This window comes from Alosa alosa, chromosome 10, assembly GCF_017589495.1.
Source record: "Alosa alosa isolate M-15738 ecotype Scorff River chromosome 10, AALO_Geno_1.1, whole genome shotgun sequence".
Taxonomy (NCBI): domain Eukaryota; kingdom Metazoa; phylum Chordata; class Actinopteri; order Clupeiformes; family Clupeidae; genus Alosa; species Alosa alosa.
In genome coordinates, this window is record NC_063198.1 from 28,209,197 (window position 1) to 28,230,343 (window position 21,147).

The 21,147-nt window shown below is 41.9% G+C and overlaps 1 protein-coding gene across 1 annotated transcript; it reads left to right on the plus strand.

The window, feature by feature from the left end:
- The first annotated feature begins 760 nt into the window (after positions 1-760).
- On the plus strand, positions 761-14,558 carry stk35l (serine/threonine kinase 35, like). The gene is made up of 3 exons (XM_048254434.1): positions 761-1,443; positions 3,285-4,105; positions 10,739-14,558. Exons 1-2 carry the CDS (start codon positions 774-776, stop codon positions 4,055-4,057), a joined length of 1,443 nt encoding a protein of 480 aa, XP_048110391.1. The 5' UTR covers positions 761-773; the 3' UTR covers positions 4,058-4,105; positions 10,739-14,558.
- The last annotated feature ends 6,589 nt before the right edge of the window (positions 14,559-21,147 follow it).

Consider the following 21,147-nt stretch of genomic DNA (forward strand, 5'->3'; position numbering starts at 1 on the left):
TATTGCCACTGCAAGACAACAGTGACAGACAGAACTTTTGTTAGAGTGGCCATCACTATTTTATTTCATTTTATTACTGTGGCTGTAGGCTGACAAGACTTAATTTATCCTCTCAAGTCAGTGTACACTGTGCTCCAGCAATGACTTCGTGCTCTTCCACGTGCACCCGACGAGCACCGCGCTCACGTGAATACCCATGCTGAACTGGACAAACCATTCGAAATAACTAGGAGGGGGTTTATCTCTGTCAGTGAAGTGTGGTTGCCAACTTGGTTTTAGTTTGTTTATGTACATCAATTCCATGTGTGTTGTCATAAACATTAAAATAATCAAAATAACCTAAAAATATATTAAAATACAAATTATATAAAATACTCCATTATGTTATTTGTTTATTTTGTTTTTAGCAACATTTCAAATCCATTGCATGTTATCCATTGTTATCTAGTATAATTTGTATTTTAGTATAGTTAGTATATTCTTTATCTTCTACTGTCCTTATTGCTTAGTTGTGTTTTTATATTATATACTTTTAATTACTTGTTTCTGCTGTTAGTGAATGTGTGTGTGATGTCTGTATGCTACTGAGACCTTGAAATTCCCCTGGGGATCAATAAGTATCTATCTATCTATCTATCTATCTATCGTAATGTATGCCTTATGTAAACCTTGCAAAATGCTACAAAATTAGGAGGCACCCCCTGCTTTCACAAATGGATTCGTCGTAGCCGAGTTCTCCTTCATTCAGTGTTTACTCAGAGAGCAGTATCTTCATGCGCTTCAGGCCTAGAACGATCAGTGCGGGGGTTTGTCCATCAAACTCGAAGAAATATAGGACTATAGATTGTGGGAAAGGCACAGTGCAAAAGCAAAGCTTCACTCCACCGAAGAGTTATGAAAGCAGAGCGAAAAGGTTTTTCAAAGCCATCGTTCATAACGTAAAGGCAGTCATCATGGATACATTTGACAATGCGCCCAGGCGAACGCGGAGAGCCTGCAAAAGAACTGGTTCCCAAGATGCAACAATGAAAAGAGAAAGCGCCAGCGTGCTTCGGTCGTTGAGTGTTGGAAATATAAATGACAACGATGTAATGGGTGAAGATCTGGAACATCTGAAAAATGGGAACTTGGAGCGAAGAGTCATGTCCCCGCGCTATAGCTTACTCCGTGAGGTTGGACGGGGAAGTTATGGCGTGGTGTATGAGGCCATAGCCAGAAGGTCTGGTACAAGAGTAGCGATCAAGAAACTTCGTTGTGATGCCCCAGAAAATGTTGAGCTTGCATTGGCCGAATTTTGGGCGCTGACAAGTTTGGAAAAACGACACGAGAATGTGGTCCAGTTGGAAGAATGTGTACTTCAGAGGAATGGCATGGCCCAAAAGATGAGTCATGGGAACAAGCATTCCAAGCAATATTTGCGGCTGGTGGAGACTTCATTAAAAGGCAAGGGCCTATTCTAATACAAGAATACATGCGATCTATGATTATCTATATACACTATATTGGTATAGGCTACTAAATGTAGTTTAGTATCTGATTTAATAAAGATTCACAAAATGGAATGTCCTAGCTGCATCTGACGTCAGGCTAAAGGAACAGTGAGCTTAGCGAAACTATTCATCAGGATTTCGTCCAAATAGCTGGAAACCGAGCCTCTGTTGTTTATCCATTGCTAATTGTATGGCATGCATTATGTGATATCTGTTTGTGTAGGATACTGATTTTTTGATACCAATGCACGCATTGTTATGGTCGAATAGCTACTTTGTTGTCTGAAGACATTTCTTTGTTGAAATTTCGCATTTATGTATAGTCAGACACTGTATGTCTGCTATATTGTAGCCATACATATAACTAACGAATATCGTTAATGTGTCCTAAAACTCCCTCTCTTTCTTGGTCTGCGTTTTACAAAACTAAACAAGTTGTGGATGCGGGTGTTGGCGGGGCCTTTTCTGTAGGTGCAATTTAGACATGTTAAGATGGACGCATAGTCGGCGGTATGTGAGATGAGGGGTTTTCTCTGCCTAAAATGGCTGTCTGACCCTCTTACACGTTTTTATGTAAAAATTGGTATTCAGGTCGCTTAAACACAATGAAGAACCTCTTTATGCTGATTTTTCCGAAACGACACAAACGTTGGGAGTTTTTGAATTAGGTATTATCATTGCCTTGACATGATCAGCATTTGATGAGCTCAGCATTTTTCCTGTGACAGTGACCTGTCGATCATGTTAACATGGAAAGTTGTCTCCAAATGTATGTATATGGTATTTAAGCTAATAGCATAACTGTTATGCATTGTTTCAGTGGTCTGTTTTCCAGACAGTGTCGTCTTTGAAAACTTGAAATTGTGCTCAACATATACATCACTACAATGTCTTGTGACACTAAGCCATGATTTAATGTCAATATGGATGCTCCGATCATCTTGGTCTCATTGACCTTGGTGTATGCACTTGCAGTTGGAGTTTGTGAAACAAGTGACAAACATGTTTGCACATTTGTTTTACATTTATTGTTTATTTGGATGTGCCCAGGTTTTGTTAGTTATCTGAACTTCTGAACTGAACTAGTTATCTGAGCTATTGTATCCTTGGTAGACTAGCTTTTTGACCAGTGGTCTAACCAGGCATGTATATTTGTTGTCACACTGTCGTGACGGTGTTCATGTCTGAAGGTACAGGGATTTGGAATGGTGCAAAGAGATGGATGTTTCCGCAGGGTTGCTATTCATCATGGACTACTGTTTGGAATGAGAGCACCATCTGAAAACATGTTGAGCTCAGCCTCAAACAGGTTTTGCACCAAAATCTCCCTGGGGCTGTTCAGAAAATGGCATGCATGCATCTAGGAAAAATAGCTTCATGACCAAGTATAGAGAACATTGCTGAGCACTTTCTTGGAAATAGTTCTCTCAACTTATTCCTGTTCACTTTCTGTTGCTGTTTGCTGTTCTGTGGCTCAGATGAATGTGTATTTTGTCATCACCACTGCTCTGTGAAACCATAGGGTTCATTTAGTTCTTCACTCTTAACTGTTCTTCTGACTGCTTATCTGAGTGAAGGACTGTGTGTGGATTTGGTATTATGGCAGTCATTGTGTCTGTTCATCGTACAGTATATCTGTGAAATCTCAGTTTGTTTCAGTGAAGTGAAATATATTCTATGATATTCTGTGTGGAGGTCTACAGGAATGCATATAGAATGTTACTTGGGTCACTTTAAAGAACTGTTTAATAGATCAATCAGTGTATTTAAAAACATTCACCTCCTTTTCCACAGGGGAGCGGGTCTTGGGCTACCCAGAGGAGCCCTGTTACCTATGGTTCGTGATGGAGTTTTGTGAAGGCGGCGACCTGAATCAGTTCATCTTGTCGCGGAGGCCCGACCCGCACACCAACTCCAGCTTCATGCGTCAGCTGAGCAGCGCCGTGGCCTTCCTTCACCAGAACAGCATCGTGCACCGCGACCTCAAGCCGGACAACATCCTCATCTCCGAGCGCTCGGGCACGCCCGTGCTCAAGGTGGCCGACTTTGGCCTCAGCAAGGTGTGCGCGGGGCTGACCGCCGCTGGACAGGGCACGGCGGCAGGGCGCGAGAGGGACGCTGCAGGCTCCGGCCGCGAGCAGAGCACGGCCGCCGCCTGCGTCAACAAGAGCGGCGTGAACGTCAACAAGTGCTGGCTGTCGTCGGCGTGCGGTTCCGACTTCTACATGGCGCCCGAGGTGTGGGAGGGCCACTACACGGCCAAGGCGGACATCTTCGCTCTGGGCATCATCATCTGGGCCATGATCGAGCGCATCACGTTCATCGACGCCGAGTCCAAGCGCGAGCTGCTGGGCACGTACGTGCGGCAGGGCAGCGAGATCGTGCCCGTGGGTGAGGCCCTGCTGGGCAACCCGAAGATGGTGCTGAGCATCCCACAGCGCCGGCGCTCGCACATGTCTGACGGCGTGCGGCAGCTGCTGCGCGACATGCTCGCCGTCAACCCGCAGGACCGGCCCGACGCACTCGAGCTGCACAGCCGCGTGGGGCAGGTCACCTGCGCAGCTTGACCTCTGCCCCCTGCCCAGCTACGCAGCCTTTCACCAAGACTCTTTCAGGTACGTACACTAACCATGGTGATGTGTCCAAAAGTCTAAATGTGCTCTTTGTTGCCTGGCTAGTCCTTGTGGTCAGCTACATGGCTTAGAAAGAGAAAAACAAAGAAATGCAGCGCTTTCCAAATGTTCTTATATGTCCTTTATTATAACATATTTTTGCGCAGATTTATTTTGCCCTTGTCTTGTTTTTCCACTTGTTACTGACTCATAAGTTCAGTCCAGCACTCTGAAAATAGCGAAAAAAGACAAATTGGAGCCTGCTTCCATCCTTAAAGAAAAGATACAATGGTGCTTCATTTATGACCAGGTGTCTTAGTAGATATTGAACCACTTGAATGTGTAATGAAGGAAAGCCTCCTGTCTGTTTTGACAGGAGGTGCATACACAATCAAAACTATGATATCGCTTCAAATGATATGCATGTTGCACTAAAACTTAGTGTCAAAAGTTTGTTTTGTATAGCATCCACCTGGAACTCCCAAGTCAAATATGTGCTAGGGCGTTAGTCAGAGGGAAGAGGGATATGTGTTGAGGCTTGTCAATCAGAGGTAAGAGTGGTCTGTGCTCTGTGGAGTGGATCATGCTGTTAACTTGCGCAAGTCCGGTGATGTAATACTGGTGTGACTGATTTGTGTGCCATCCTTGTTTCTTTATCTGCAATTGAACAGCAGATAGTACTGTTTTGACATGCTGAGGTTTTAGTAGTGCTGTGAACTTAGTTATGGGATTGTGTATTCATTTATTGGTAGCATTTATTGCTGAGATCAGCCGCATTCAGACAAGTCTGTATGTTAGTGTTGGTATTGGTCAGTATTGTTGGTGTGACTACATACAATGCTCTGTCAGAGACATTTGATTTTAGATTTGTTTGTGTGTTTGAAACTGTGGAACTATCTAGCTTACTGACAATCATTAGGCCAGGGTCATACTACCAGGCCAAAGACCGATGTGACACATATCTGATGTTGTCAAAATGGTGTGAACAGTGGAAGTAACATGAAATCTGACCTGAATTTTGCACTGGTGGTTATTATTAAGTTATTCTAAACATTCTATTATTATTAAGTTATTCTAAACATTTTACTTGAGCATCAGAGAAGTTGGGAGCATCACACTAAGAGCGCTAAGAAGGCAGTCAGTCAATCAGTCCAGCCAGCTGCATCTGTGCGTGTGTTTTGTTTTGCGCATGCAGGCCAGTTCAGGTCAGGTAAGGCATACGCTACGAAAATTATTTTTCAGTCGGTACTAAATTGTTTGTAAGACTCATTATTCTAAGGTGAACTGTAAAACCAATGTTCGAATATAAAGAAAAGCTTCACACAAATTTAGGGTTCCTTCAATTATCTTGTCTGTGTGCATGACTGCCTGAGCTGAGGTCCTTTTGTTTACCCTATTGCATGCTGGGAAAGCTGTTACACAACTGCACTCGTTGCCCTCCCCCTCCCCCACCGTTCCCCCCAGCCTCTTCCCTTGCTCGGTTCCCTGCAACCTTTGGGATAATCAGAGTGCATGATCTGCCACATAGCAGGGTCTTGGCAGGGTGTTTCATAGGCAAACCTCACCATGATGTCCCTGTGGCTCAGTGGGACTCCCTTATTGTTAGGTTATCCACCTGGACAGAGAGATTTAATGGAGTGGGATCCCATGAATCAGCCTTTGCTTGAAATTAAGAGGATCGTTTTTTTTAGCAGCTGTGTGATCTGAATTCCTCTGAAATATTAGTTTGTACAAAGTCCAGAATTAAGTTAAGTTAGTGGTATGTTGAGTGCAAAGCCGGTGAGGCATTGAGATGTATCAAACTGAGGTGAGCATTTGTGCTGAGCTTGTGTTTTCTATGACATTTCAAATTATTTTAAAACTTAAAACTGTAAACACAAATGGCAAGCAATAAGGCAGTTGCTACACATGTTTGCCTGTTTAATAAATTTGAATGCACTTCTGACTGCAGCTTCATGGTATAACCCCCAGAAAGTGTGGTTTGTCCACATATAGGTGTGCCTGTATAGGTCAGTGTTTGACTGGAGAGAGGGAGAAAGAAAGGCCTTTCTTGAGGAATGCCTTTGTCTGACGGGGGGTGGGGTAGCAGCTCTCTCCTAATGAGGACATTACAGCTGTCTGAAGCCTGCTCCTCCGAATCGCTATTCACATACTCCACAACCATCCCCCCTTTTCTCCCGCTCGCAGGCTCAGGCGAGGTGCTCGATCGTTCGCTTGCTCTCTGTGGGCCTGTCCACACAGAGACGCTTTTTAGGTTAAACGCGTCCAAACGAATCCTGTAAACTCACTGCCCGAAACCACACTTTTTTGAAACCTGGTCCCAGAGTGAAAAAATCTGAAACCGTAGCCCGTTTGAATTCGTTTAGACAGCTTAAACCGCGACATCCTGCTTATGCGATCGATGATGTCATCGCCACACATCAGCTGCCTTGGACTTGCACTTATAGTATTGCCTAACAATACTAGTTTTCATACGTGACATTACCTACGATTACAATCCGTAAGATAAATATCACAGCTGGTGCTGCGCAGCGCCGATCGCTTATGACTTGGTTGACTGAACACTGTTCCACCAATTCCCCCTTACGGGATCAAAAAAAAAAATAATATATATATACTTATACTGTTTTTCCTGGTGTTTTTTTGCATTCTAGCTACTGTCAGTGACGCGAGAGAACTTAAGTTATTAGGAAAGTGCGGCGTAAGTTTAGGCTACATTAATTTGTGTGTAGTGCCAGTGTCATTCATTTATTTTACATGTCTTACAACATATATACATGCATTCACAGTCGAGTGAAATCAGATATAAGCATACAAAGACGCTTAGAACTCACGTTAAGCCGATGGTAGCACACTAAATGCAAATGCGCGATTTGATGCAGGCAAAAGTATTGACTGTTACTAACGAAGGTTTTTATAGCAATATTATAAATGTGGCGACAGAATAGCCTAGAACTTGGGTAAGCCTTGCGTTTAGTAGCCTAATTGCGGTGATAGCCAAAACTAATGTGAATCACGGACTATCCTACAACCAAAGAAAGTAAAGGTGATTAGTAGGCCTACCTGCGTTAGCCAGATAAAGGACGGGATGTCTGTCTCTGTCCCTCCCCCACTCTGCTTCTGTCTACTTGTCGGCGGCGACAAACACAAAGACAGTTTCTTTTTTGGGGTTTCTTAGGAAAAGCCAAGTGCCATCTTTTTCTGTGGATCATTGAGGAACATGCATGAAAATGTGTTTTTTTTGTTTTTTTGTTTTTTTTTACTTTAACGAATTTTAGATATGAAACTTGATATTTATCCAATTCGGAAATGAGCAATAAAGCCACAGCATACTCATCTGAAGTAGCCTTCCGCACACTGTCTTCTCACACATTGGTGTAGTTCAGTGTCAAAGAAGAAGTTGCTTTAGCTGATTGCATAAACATTTACTCATAACAGAGGACAGTGAACCTGCATATTCTTCATAATGTAACACACACCATAACACTGCTCTCTAGATCCTGCCCTGAAAAGTTAAAGGAAAAAACAGGGGGGAAAGTGCACAGAGAAGGATGGTGCAGCTCCCGAGAAAGGACCGAGAGAATGTAGGTTGGGGAATGATCCAGAAACAGACACATCCTCAGGGGACAACAACGAGGTCAATGTGCAGCTACTCAGCAGAGTGTTCCGCAGGATCAGTGCTGGGTGTGGCAGGACGTGTATGCCCTGGGTCTTCTCCCTATGATATAGCCATGTATGCTGATAGAGCATCAAACCAAAATTACGACTACTACTACTGTGGCTCTGACAAATACAGAGTGAGGTGTGGGTGTGTTTGTAATGTGCGTGTGGAAGAGACAAGAATGTACAGTACATGTATGCTAGAGGCTTAAGCAGATCAGTGGACAGCTAAACCCATTGACCCCCCACTTGTGTTTTCCATTTAAAAGCATTACCTTCGTCGATGTGTGTATGAAAAGAATAAAAATGTTGAAACTGACTGTCTGGGTGCATATGTGGGCCTGAATGCTACATCCACTGTGTGTGTGTGCCAGGGGGATATGTTGTATGATGGCACCTCAGGGGGGGAACGTCTGAACTCCCTGACCCCTGTAATGTTTGCGGCGTCACACGTAATGATGTGCCCTTTCGCATAAGCAGATCATCGGTGTGTTGCCTCCCAGGGCAGCAGTGGAGGTATCTGCAGGACTTTCCCTCAGCAGTGCAGTCTGAGGAGGGAGCTGCCATTAGGGCCTGAGGCTCTCGGGACGGGGGTGGGGGTGCGCTCTGTGGTTTCACTCTGGGCTGCTGCTTTCGCTCCAGGGAGTTTGTGCCAGTGTGTTTGTGTTTGTGTCCCTTTTAGGGGGTGGAGCAGGCAGCTGCTGACTGTAAATAGACTGCAGTGGAGAGTTTTACTGCATCTTACTCAGCACATACTTGAAGTGTTTTAAAAATGTCATGTGGGAGAGATCAGTGCGCTGTGTTTTGGCTCATTCCCCTCCTCTCCTGGCCAGTGCTCATCGCTCTCTGCAGATGCATGATGGGGCTGCTGTGGGCATCAGGCTGAGGTGCTGCTCTCAGTGCTGCAGTTTCAGCCATGCAGCTCCACAGCGGTGGCTTATTTGTTTGTTTACTTGTCAGCCTTGTCCTCACACGGGTCGCTGTTTACATTACCCAGGCTCCTCTGCTGGTGTGTTTGGTCGTCATCGTCATATCTCAAAGTGACCCATTTGAGCCTAAGCCACACACAGCAGCAATGGCCTGGGTTATGCAATGGGGAGCAGGACTCGCACTCACACGCCATGCCTGCATCAGTGCACTCTTTATTTAGCCTCCCTCCCTCCCTCCCCCACCCGCTAGCCTCCCAAAACACAGCCACTGAAAATCAGGAGGAACTCGCACAACCAGCACACAAAATGGTGGAGGCGGCAGAGGCCCCAAATATTTATTCTGCCCCACCTAATTGGTCAATTTTAATTGACAGCTATTGAATCTGCCAATCACACTTTTCTAATTCGTCCCTTCTGAATTTCGAGGGTGCTGATTTGCTGGTTGGATAGTATAAATACTGGAGCAGCAGCGTTCCCCTACCATTCCACACTGTGTGCATCACTTGCTGTTTCATACTTCAGTAGAGAGGGCTTACAGTGGCTATATTTCCATAAAGGTTATAGGCTACTAGATGTAATATGGATTCTTGTTGCTGGTTTAAATAAAGACCTTTAACTGTAGTGTTAGTGTTTGTATTATTCTCGTTTTGAATAAGGTTTGTTTTTTAGCTAATGTGCATGTTAGCTTTCTAAGGTGATTTAGCCAGTTAGTTTGTTAACATTGGTCATTCCTTAATTGTGTTATAAGCAGGGTGGGAATTTTACGGCGGCCACGTCGTTGCCCCTTGCGTTGGCCGTGATGTCCCTTTGAAAATCGGAGGTTCACAGGCCACTGTGGCCTTGGTGCCCCTTTCTTTCTATATTCTGCTTTGCATCAGACTAGCAATTTTTTTTTATTTTTTTTATTTAGCCTATGGCCTGTCAAAGCCATGCTTAGCATTCACAATGCAAATTAATTCAGCCTATGTCTTTTATGCAGTGGAGAATGTGACAGCGCACGGCAAGAAAGAAAGTGCGTCCAAATTCACCCATTCTTTGCTGAACTAGCCTACTCTTCACACAGATATTACATGTATCACATCACACGAAAGAGCTTTTTCTCAGCTTTTAAACGTTGGTAGCCGCAAGTTGTGGTAAATGGTTCGCAAGAAAAGTAACTTTAATTTATTCATGTTGTTATATTCTTCGCCCATCTCCCTACCCATTAATCTCGGTGGAATACTTCACAAATTTTTCCCGAACACATGACAAACCATATATCAGAAGAAACGGCAGACTTTACCGAATACAAAGGTGTAATGTACAATTGTTCAATACATGATTTCATAACAGGCCAAATACAAAATAAATGTTACAAATATCGCCTAGATATCTCCGGGCATCCGGGCCTGACACTCACACTGCTCACATTTGCTAGTTTGCCCCTGCAGTGGCTGTGCCCTAGAGTGAGATACTTCTAATTGGAAGACAGATTTGTGTGGTTTACCGAAGTGAGGCAGACTACTTCACAATGTTTTTTGACATGACTATACACCAAACCCAAGTGTCTGTCTGTCCGTCCGTCCGTCCACGAAAGGGGATACGGTGAAATAAAACAATAACTTTGTGATTTACATGCGTTATAATGTGAATAGTGAATTGAAAAAAGAAGTTTTGTTTCACTGAGAGCTCAAGGGGCTTTATCTCTAAGGATGACACCTGTTGGGGGTTAGAGAAATGAGATCATGGATGTTTGTATCACGATTACTGTTTTGGTTTGCGTATCGTTACAGCCCTATGATTTATTGAAAAAGCCATGTGAAATAACAGTTGAAAGGAACAATCATAACCTATAAAATATATAATTCAGCCATGTTTCAAAACCTAAGCATTATCCATGAGTAAAAATGCCAAGAGTTTTGTTGAAGTCTTTTGTTTACAGTGCCTCCAACCCAATATGTTTGGGAATACAATCCAAGTTTTGCCAAGTCATTTTGTGTACTGTTTGCTTTAAGTGACTGGTATGCTCATGGTTTCTTCTCCCTCTCTTCTCTGTTTCTCTCCATAGATCCTCCCTGTCTGAGCCCTGTTCTTCAAAGGGACTGCCATTATTGTTTTGAAACTGTGAAGCCCCATCACCACCATCTATATAATGTGAAGAAAAGAGGTTCAGCATCCTCTGAAATGAGCGATTCCACGGACCTTTTTTTTCCTTTTATTTATTCATTATATCCTTTATTGTTAAGCTATCAGATTTTTTTTTATCTTTCTTTGACTCGAGGAATGTTTTAGTTTGTAGTTTGTTGTTTTTGCTTTGTTTTATTTCTTTTTCTGACAGTCAGTGAATGCTTTGCGGAGGCTGTTTGTTCATTTCCATTTCATTTTGATCGTTTGTGACCTGCTGCTGTGTTTGGTAAATTCAGAGGAATGTGCCAGGTGCATGTCAGGTTGGGCTGTTTTGCCAGCGGCGTTCTGTGTAGTCAAACCTGCTTCCTTGCCTAGAACTCACACCCTGCTGTTGTTCTATTAACATCTTTACGAATCTCACCTCACCCCCAACACACACACACACAAACATACATACATTAAAATAGCTCCTTTAATTCAGACATAATTGATTATTGGCCTTTTATGGTTTATGTTTTGACCGTTGATCCATCAGAGGAAGCATGAGCCTCATTATCTTCCTTTCTCCCGTAAATTCAGTAAAGACAAAAATTGCGGTCCAAGAACGTTTTTGTTATCAGCGCCCAACATTAAAACATAATTCTCCCGTTTTTCTTAGCCTGAGTGCCTTGCATTTTAACTTTTTGTTTTGGAAGTGAATTAACCGTATTGATTCATTTCTCCAATCAGATAACTTCTTGCAGTAAAAATTCAATTTTCTGTTACTCCCAGACGCCATTTATGTTTAAGATGCAGTTAGTCAAAGGTTGCCACAGCTGATATCATGAGATTATTCTGAGAGACCCTCATGGTTGATCTCAGCACCCAAAGAAATATCCTTTCGAATGATGCCAGTTGACCTTATATTAAAATGTCAAAGAGATTTTTTTTTTTTTTTAAAAGGATTGTAAATGAGTGTAGATCCTTTTTTTTTTTTGAAGTATGCCCAGCCCAGCACACATTCTGTATCCTGCTGATTCAGTCATTGTGATTAGCTCTGAAGGAGATTATCAGAATCAATGGTCAACATCAAATGAGAAAGTTCTCCAATTGAAATCAGATGTCATTCAAGACTGATTTTATCAGTTGGCTCTGGTGTTTATTGTTACAGGGCATAGTGAATAATCAGTTAACTGCACACAAATCAATGTTTAGTCAATTTCATGAGACTCTGTCTTTTTTGTATTTGTGAGCAGATGTCCTGGGAAGTTGTCTTATCTATTATAGGAGTTTCAAATATAGTGCCAAAGATTATGATGGCCAGATAATGATCTCCCTAATGTTAGTCTAAAATGTCTACAATCATGTCTCAAAGAAATTTCCTTTCATCCCACAATGTTAAGATATTTGTTATTTTTCAGTTTAGGTTTTGAATGGGAACATTTCACTTCACATCCTAGATCTGATGAATTGCCACAGATCATTTGCCTGTTGGTGAGAACACAGATAGATGTATGAGGCACAGAATTACCCCATGGCTATTAGCGTAGACCAGTAGAATTTCTACAACCACATCTACCGTCTCATTTCTTTCACTCTTGACTTTGCTTCGGCCCTAGTGCATCAAGGTTCCATTATAGATACCTCAAATTAGTGTTGACGGTTGCAACTACAAAGATGGATATTCTCTACTAAAACATGTGCACATGTCAAATGAGTGTGAAGTGTTTGTACAGTTGTCATAATTCCATTGTGCAGATTGTCATCAGTGTAAGTCACTAATCATAACCAGTGCCTGTGTCTGGAATCAGTTTTAGTTGTAGTTCTACCTCAATGTTTTTGCTTGCTGTCTCCATAAACTTCAGGGGGGTATTTTAAGTATTTCGTTTAGTGAAAAAGTTAACTCAAAGTCAGTGTTCTGGTATTAGAAGGTTTACCACTTACTGAGTTAATTTAGCCAGGGTTTTTACTAAACCACATTTTGGAATGCTCCCCTGATCTACTTGCACGTGACCATGTGTGGTTTGGTGAACATTTGTTCTTGGAACCAGATGGGTAGATGTGTTTGAAATGGACCAGAACAACTTTGGAAAGGGAATGGGTTGTCTTTGCTTCAGTGTTCCTTTTGTGTGTAAAATACTACCTAACACGTTGCATAATGAATTTCACAAGGTTTTAGTAGTCTTACTTTTCTTTGGGGAAGGTTCTGTTGTTCTGCTTTACACCAGTGTTTTTTTTTCTTTGGTTAAGAACTATATTTAGGGTTATGTTTACCTGTGAACCTCTCCCAGGTCGACCAATGCTGAAAGTGTGTTTTTGTTTTACCATAGACCATGGTGATTTCAAAACAGTTCTTGTTCTTGACCACCATTTTTAAAGATTTGTTTGTGATCAGGAGAGACCGAAATAGTGAGAGTTCCGGTTAGTTGAACATTTTAAAACACTAACACTTCAGTTGAAGCACTTTTAGTGTTTTATTTAAATGTAATATAATTATGTAGTTCTAACATTCTTGTGATTGTTTTTTTTTTTTCCTGGTTCATGTTGATTTTGAGTAAGCTGCAAATACACTGTAAGTACCTCATGTTTCACCTGTTTTCATTCTGTTTGCGGTGAGCCTTTGAAACAAGTTACATGTTCGCTCAACTTGCGATTCCATTGTTTCTGGGAGCTGAAGGGACCATTACTTTAGTTCTTGTGTGTGGAAATTATGGGCTTCATATTAAATTGATTTATTTTTATTTTATTTGGGGTTAGGGTTAAGCTTTTGAAATGTGAAAGATGGACATGGTCAAAAAAACAAGCTTTATGCGTGTTTCATGGATAGTGTTTTTTCATGGATGATGCATGTGGAACGTTTATTTTGTATTAAAATATTTTTTAAATGTTTTTTAATCCCAGTATTTTATATGTTCTTGCTAAGTGAAATCCAATTTGTCTTAGCTACCTTGGAATCTAAACCACTCGTCAACCCTGTAAGGCATAGTGGCTTAGTAATATTTTAAGATTTTGTGTTTTTATTTTTTGACACACGTTGTAGTTTGACATATGTTTTAGTTGTGAGCCCTATGAATAGCCTGGTAATCAATTCCTCACAGTTTACAACACAATATGCTCACCATTACTGCATATGTGCACCACCACAACAAAACTAAATGTACCCCATCTTTCACATATTAAGAAGGAACGTAACAGGATCTGTTGAAAACACTTAAGTTAAGTGTGAGACGAGATTGTGAATATTGTCAGGGGGGTGTCTCTGTGAATGTGCTACTGCAGTTCAGTAATAAATTACTTAAAGGTAGACATTGTTCATCATTTCTCTTTGATAATCTCTTCAGTACAACTAGAGGAAAGACTCGTCTGTGACTTTATTTGATCTGTGAATCATTTCGTTCTGGGCAGAGTTCTGCCATTTTGGCATTGGGTTGTTACAAAACAATAGCACTCCACTTGAACACTTGTAACCAACCTCTTCTCTATGCAACCCTACTTTCTCTGCACACCAGGCCAGGCAGTCCTTCTCTACTTCTGCATTTCACTGTTAAGAACATGCCCTCTTGTTCTTTTCTTCTGTACTGGATTGGGCACGGAGAGGGAGGCTGTGGCTTTGAGTAATGTGAATATATCCTGTTCTCAATGACATGTACAGTTATTTGTCATAGAGTTCACGGAGCTGATAGACCCTTCAGTGAATTTTGTCGCCGTTATTGTAAGCAATGGATAACTTTTTTTGTTTTTTTGTTTTTTTTTCCTTTCAATAAACTCCTCTGAAATCATGATCACTGGCCTTGTCTGTGTTTGTACAACACTGGCAGAGATGAATGAATCTCTCACATGGGCTAATGTGATGAGAATGGAAGAGAAATGCTTCGTTGGAGGATGCCTCTGTGTGAACAGGGATAAGCCTGCTGTGACCAATTTCATTCTTTCAGTGTGGGTTGGCACTGTCCAGCGAGCCACTGTCTCTACTTGTTTTATTTGGCCCAGTACCGCTCTAGCACCAGTTGGCATGTCATGGTTATTGGCTTGGACAGGATCATCCCTTTTGAAAACAACAAAACTAGCCGGAGGGTACCTCCAACTACTACAGAATGGAACATAATGTTCCTTGCTCATGAGCCAAGCTTTAAAAACACCCTGCCTGGTTTTCAGGAGTAGCAGTCCATGAGGTTTTGAATACAAACACATGTGATTTGCAAATAGTCACTTCATTGGGTGGGAACAAGAGTTTTACTTCCTCATTCATCCATTGAGAAGTCCCCATAGTAATGGCCGCCAATAAAACCAAAATGCTTCACAGTGTTCTACATGCTTGTAAACCTCAGCAGCCCTCTTTGCTAAACAATGGGGGTCACTTCCCATGTAATCCTGCTGTAAAATGTGACCCCTATGGCACTACATTGTCACAACAGATCCTCAGCTCAGGTAATCTTCAGGTCTGTTTAGCATACATGAAGTTCAACACTTCAGGCAATGCACTACTGTCATGTCACGTAACAGCGTCTTCAGATGGGTGTGTAACAAGATGTGTGTGTTTAAGGAGAGGTGGAGTCAGCACTGAATTGTGAAGACCTCGGGCTCGGAAGAGCTCTTTAAAGCCCAGGTGTTATGTGCAAGTGACACTCTGTGTTCTCAACAAGGAACAAGGTGTTTTAGTGAAGCTTTCAGTATGCTACCAGACACTTGAGTCTTCTGTGAACCTTACACAACAATTAAGGATCATATCCACCCGTTACCAAACACAAGAATTGTTTTGTCATCGTAAGCTCATTCTCTCCAAACACATGTTGATGTCATCCCCTGGCAATGCCTACTGCTCTATCAACAGGGTGCCTATCAAAGTCAAAGTCAAAGTCTTTGGAGGCCTTCTTGGGGGGTTGAACAGGGTAAGGTAAACAGCAGACCAGACATTCACTGAGAAATCCACTGACTATGGAGAGCCAGGACTGAGTCCAATGTATGGAAATGGTACAGGAGGGAGGGGATGTGTGTGCATGCGTTGTATGTGTGTGAGGATGGGGGATGGGTGAGCCTTGTACTCTCTGACCTCAAGGAACGAGGCAAAACACAGATCCGCAATGGAGGTCTGTTACGTCAGCTGCTAGCTGTCCGTAAGGGGGAGGGTGGCTGCATGCACCCGTTAACCTCTCTCACTGTGAATGTATAGACATATATGTAGGTCACAAACACATGCACTTACTATAGAAAATGTTCTGTTTGGTGTGCATGGAACATCTGCTATTTCAAAAAGAATGTTGTTACACTGTTTCTGCAAACATCTTACAAGCATTACCTCATAAATATATCAATATGACAAAGCATGGTGTTTTGCTGAAAATTGGGCTGAATATGTGTGTGTGTATGTGTGTTTGGGGGTGGTTTTACATGTGCAGCATTTGCAGTTTGGTGGACAAATAGATTACTCCCCAATGTCTGTCTCTTGCTCCACCTTCCTATAGACAAATATGTCCTGTGAGTGGAGGTCCACTGATCTACTCTGTGAAAACAAGGCACAGATAAGAAGTGAAGTTTGCCACGTGGAAACATCTGGTAAAGAACACAGACACACACAGACTGCACACACAGACAAAACTGCATGAGATGGGTAGATTAGACATCTATATCCATGCACGGATTTTCCTGTTCTCAGGATATGACTGCAAACTCACTTAGTATGTTTGTTCCTCTCCAGACAGTTCATTTCATGTTTACATTATGACTGAATACACACAGACAATTCTAGCCAGTGCTCCTAAAGAAAACCCCATTTTGAGACAAGTGGGGAGTTGTGGAATCAAAATGGCCTCATTTCCTAATAGGTTACTCTGGGTTAACTCACACTACTGAAAGTCATGTCAGTAGGAGGCAAGGGTTAACTTTAGAGGGGAAAAAACATCTACACTCTTTCACTTCCTGGTTAACCCCAAGAGTAAAACCGAAATGTCTCCGCTGGGAGACTTGACAAGGCCATTGTATATGTTACTGTATATAGCAAGGGAATTGATCATTTTGTATCATACTAAACATGCCTCCACAGACACAGACAACACAGACAACCAATCCATTTGTTTAGGGAATTTTCTGAATATGTGGTTTAGAGATAAACCTGAGTAAAGGAATTTACAGTAGGTGGTAAATCTTCCAATTGAACAGGCCAATAAAGCCACAGGGGTTTCACTGTCTCTTCCTCTCCACAACTCATTTAGCTTGTTGATGGAATCAGCTTACTTAAAGTCATACTGTAAGCTGTATGGGTATATCTGCACAAACATAGTCAAAACACCAGAACACCAGAGCAAAATATGCATGTGCATGTGTTGGCCCCATTTTGCATAATACCACTCTCTGGTGGACAAAACCCACCCTGGAGACCATTAAGCCTGACCCTGTCTGGTGCAATAACACTCCTTTGTCTGTTGTCATGTTTTGACAGATGCCTGACAAGCCTGCTATTGTATGCTGAGCCTGGGATATTGACGTCCTGCTCAAGTCTTGTTCTATTGTTTGACTGGATGTACTGTGTTTCCGCTCTCTGTTCTGTTAGGGTCACCACACAACTTTAATCCTAATCTCACCAATCTAATCAGGTCTGCAGGTAGGGTGGTGCTAGGATCTACTGCCTGTAACGGAGCTACAGATGTGTGGCTCACATTAAACAATTGTGGGAAATTGCACTCATTGAATGAACTGCAAATAAATATTGCAGCTCTGTGTTTCATTGAATTGTCACTCTTTAATGTTCCATATTATTAGGTGCTTGTTTACTTTACATCTACCAGTCTGATCCCAAAACCCAACAAGGGAGTGTTCCAGTGTGTGTTATGTTTATTTTTCAACAGGGCTGTAGAGGACCTGCGATGCTGAGAATTAAACTGCGGTGAAAAGGAGACCAAGGGCGCAAAGGGTATTTGTCAGTTTGTTGCCATGGTAGAACATTTAAATTGATCTTCTTTCCTTGATTGAAGGCAATGTCTGATCTGTTCTAATTGTGTGTGTGTGTATTGCCTTGAGTATGAAGGATTTTGTGTATAGTGACAGAGCCAGAGGCACTCTGTATCTTCTGCCTGATGGTAGCATCTCAAAACATCGGTGGAGTTGTGGGAGAATGGAATTTGATTTCCTTTCCACTGCCTGAATGTACAGATCTGCCTGCTGTTTCTGAGGGATGCTGATGATCTTGCCAACCTGCTTGACTATTCTAGCCATATTTCCCTTTCCTCTGTTTGTTAGGAAGCTGCATGTGACGTTGAAGGAGATGCCAGATTCTATCAGTGTCTGATATGCTGTAATAAATAATAATAAAATGTCCTGTCTGACATCAAATCCTTTGAGCTTCCTCAGGAGACACATGCGTTGTTGTGCTTTTAAACTCTATCTACATGCTGAGCGAAGGACAGGCGGTGGTCAATCTGAGTACCAAGGTACTTAAAGTACTCAACCTGTTCCACTACTTTCCCCCTTCAGTCTTAAAAGAGTGGAGAGTGGATGTGGAGTTTCAGGCGCCTGGCACCCATGGCAACACAGTTCCTTAGTCTTTCTTATGTTTAATTCCAATGAGCTCTTCTTGAACCACAGGGCCATTGCGTTGACATACTGCCTGTAAGTGGACAGGATGTGCTCATCTGTCAGGTTGACCACCAGGGCCATGTCGTCAGCATATTTAAAAAAGGTTCAGTCCATTGCTATTGCAGGTGATCTCATTCATATAGATGGAAAAAAGAATGGATGTCAAGACACAGCCCTGCGCAGTCCAGCAACTAAAATAGTGTTGGTAGATTTAAAACCATGCACTCTCACATGCTGGGGTCTATGCTTTAAAAACTCCTTAATCCAGAGCATCAGAGTTGGGTTGACTTGTAGCTGCTGGAGACAATGCAAAAGTGTTGCTGTATTAAAGGCTGATGAAAAGTCAATGAGTAAAATCCTGACAAAGGAGTGTTGAGATTCAAGCTGCCTTGTCACAGTGTCCAGGAGAGTTAGATTGGCATCCTCCACACCCCGTCTTGGTTTGTAAGCGAACTGCAGCGGATCCAGACTCTCTCTAACCATTATAGTGGTGAGTTCTTCTGCAACAACTCTCTCCATGCACTGGCAGAGAATAGAGATGAGTGCCACAGGTCTGAAATCGTTCAGGGCTTTGGCATGAGGCCTTTTGGGAACAGGAATGATGGTAGTCTCCTTCCATGCCCTGGGAACAAAGCTGGCACCCAGAAATAGCTGGAAGAGTTTACCACCTGAGCTGCACATTCCTTCAATATCCATCCCTTCAGCTTGTCTGGTCCAGGAGCTTTCATAGAATGCAGACTGGTAAAGCTAGAAACAACAACCTTCTCCTCTACACAGATGGATTCAGAGGGATAGCTGTATGTGACCCAGTCCTCCGCAGAATCAGTTCTGTTGAATCTGGCATAGAAGGTGTTCAGTTCTTCAGCAAAGGCAACAGGGTCTGGGCATTGTACCTTGGCAGCATTCTGAGTTCTGCCCATCATGGTGTTCAGACTCTTCCAGGCATCCCTCACATCTCCACTGGTGATCTTCTCCTCAATGTTGTTCTCTTTACCTGACCTTGGCCTTGAGCCCTGACCTCTCCTGTCCTATTTGTACCACTTTGAGAAGATATGTATGATGCATCTCATTAGAATCATGTCATGTCATTGACTGTCTCTTTCAGCGAATGAAAAAAACCTACGGCATATGATGCTATTGCTATTATTTGCTATTGTGTTACCCGGACAACCCTAGTCTACACACTCTCCCCATACCCCAGACTCTCGATTTAACAGGCCTTCTGGGCTGTAGCTATCTATGTTTAATCTCCATTAGGAGTGCAACGTTTGACCTGGTGTGGATGAACCAGTGGGTGAATTGGTGAATGTACTCTTTGCTGCAGTTATAAATAGACCGATGTCAGGGCAGCCCAGAAATTAACTTGGTCTAAATGGATGTGCTTAAGGTAATTGGTACACCTCTCCCGCTTTCCTACATACATGACAGTATGTTATAGACACAGCTTTAGATAGACAGATGCATCTTATATTTCATTTCGTAAAATAATGACCATGAAAGCATTTAAAACCAAGGATAGTATAGATATAGGATAAAGGCTCCATGTCCAATTTGGCTGAATTACCTCATATGGCATACATAGCACATAATCATATCCAGTGCTTTACCAAAGTAATTTATAACATCTGGTCAATGACCAGACATTAATGTTTGTGCTCTTCTCCGTCCCTTGGAGTGTTGCACTTGGACTTAATAGTAGTCACTGCAGAATAATGCTCTGAAGTGGCCTTGGTCTTGCTGTGTCACATGTGTTTCCTGAGTGGAATTAGGTCACTTTAGTGCGTCAGTACAGTTAGTGCGTTTAGTGCGTCAGTACAGTAAAGACAAAAAAGGTTAGGTTAGATATTCATCAAGGCTGACTTAAAGGGCTTTAAATAACTGGCTTATGTCATAGACACCTCCTGAACGATGACAATCCAATTGGTCAACACTTTGTTGATACTCCCTTGTGTTCTGTAATTCAATTCCGATTTGGTCTTACATATTTAAAATGTAACGTATAGAGAAACGATATAGAGTAGCATGACAATGGTATGAATGAAGTCTACTGTCGGCTTAAAATATAACTTAAATGCCTCCACCTAGTGGACAGTGTGATGAACATGTTTACATTTTTGTTGTGTATAACATGCATCGGAGAGAAAAAAAACCTGTGATAGGGGTTATAAACCTCACAGAATTTATGTCACAGGCACAAATGAGGGATATATGATATATGATAAAATGATGGACCAGTTAAAAAAAAAACCTGCCAACACAAGCACCGAGATATGAGCATGACAAGATCATTACATAATACACATCTTATATAATACAAGTCCAAATTCATCCATGCTGCTAAAGATAACTCATAAAATAAATAAATAAATACATACATACAGAGAGATTTTCCAGCACATTTTTAAAATCTATTGCCCAATTTATTTAATAACTTATTAATTATACAAAAATGTATTTATATTTTAAATGATACTATAATTTAATCATAATGAGTCACTGTTGCAAAGGTAGATGGCACAGTATGTATGTATGAGAGTGCACATCAACTGGTGGAGAGAGATAGATGGAGATTAGTTCATATCAACTCAGGGATTAAGTTTAACATGCACCTTATGTAATACGGCTGTCACTGTATTTGCGGGATTAAAGTGAATGGATGGAAACTCTGAAACTCTTGCTATGAGACATGTGCTAATTATACATAAACTACCTGGAAGAATATTACATATAATAACATAACTTAACATAATACACACATCTGAACATAGAACTAACTAACTAGCCTAGGCCTACTTCTGCAAA

What these genes read in the sequence shown, in the direction of transcription:
- stk35l (XM_048254434.1), top strand. Translation starts at nt 774, where the DNA reads ATGCGCTTCAGGCCTAGAACGATCAGTGCGGGGGTTTGTCCATCAAAC. An exon ending in GGTGGAGACTTCATTAAAAG is followed by an intron (nt 1,444 to 3,284) that starts GCAAGGGCCTAT and finishes CCTTTTCCACAG; the next exon opens with GGGAGCGGGTCTTGGGCTAC.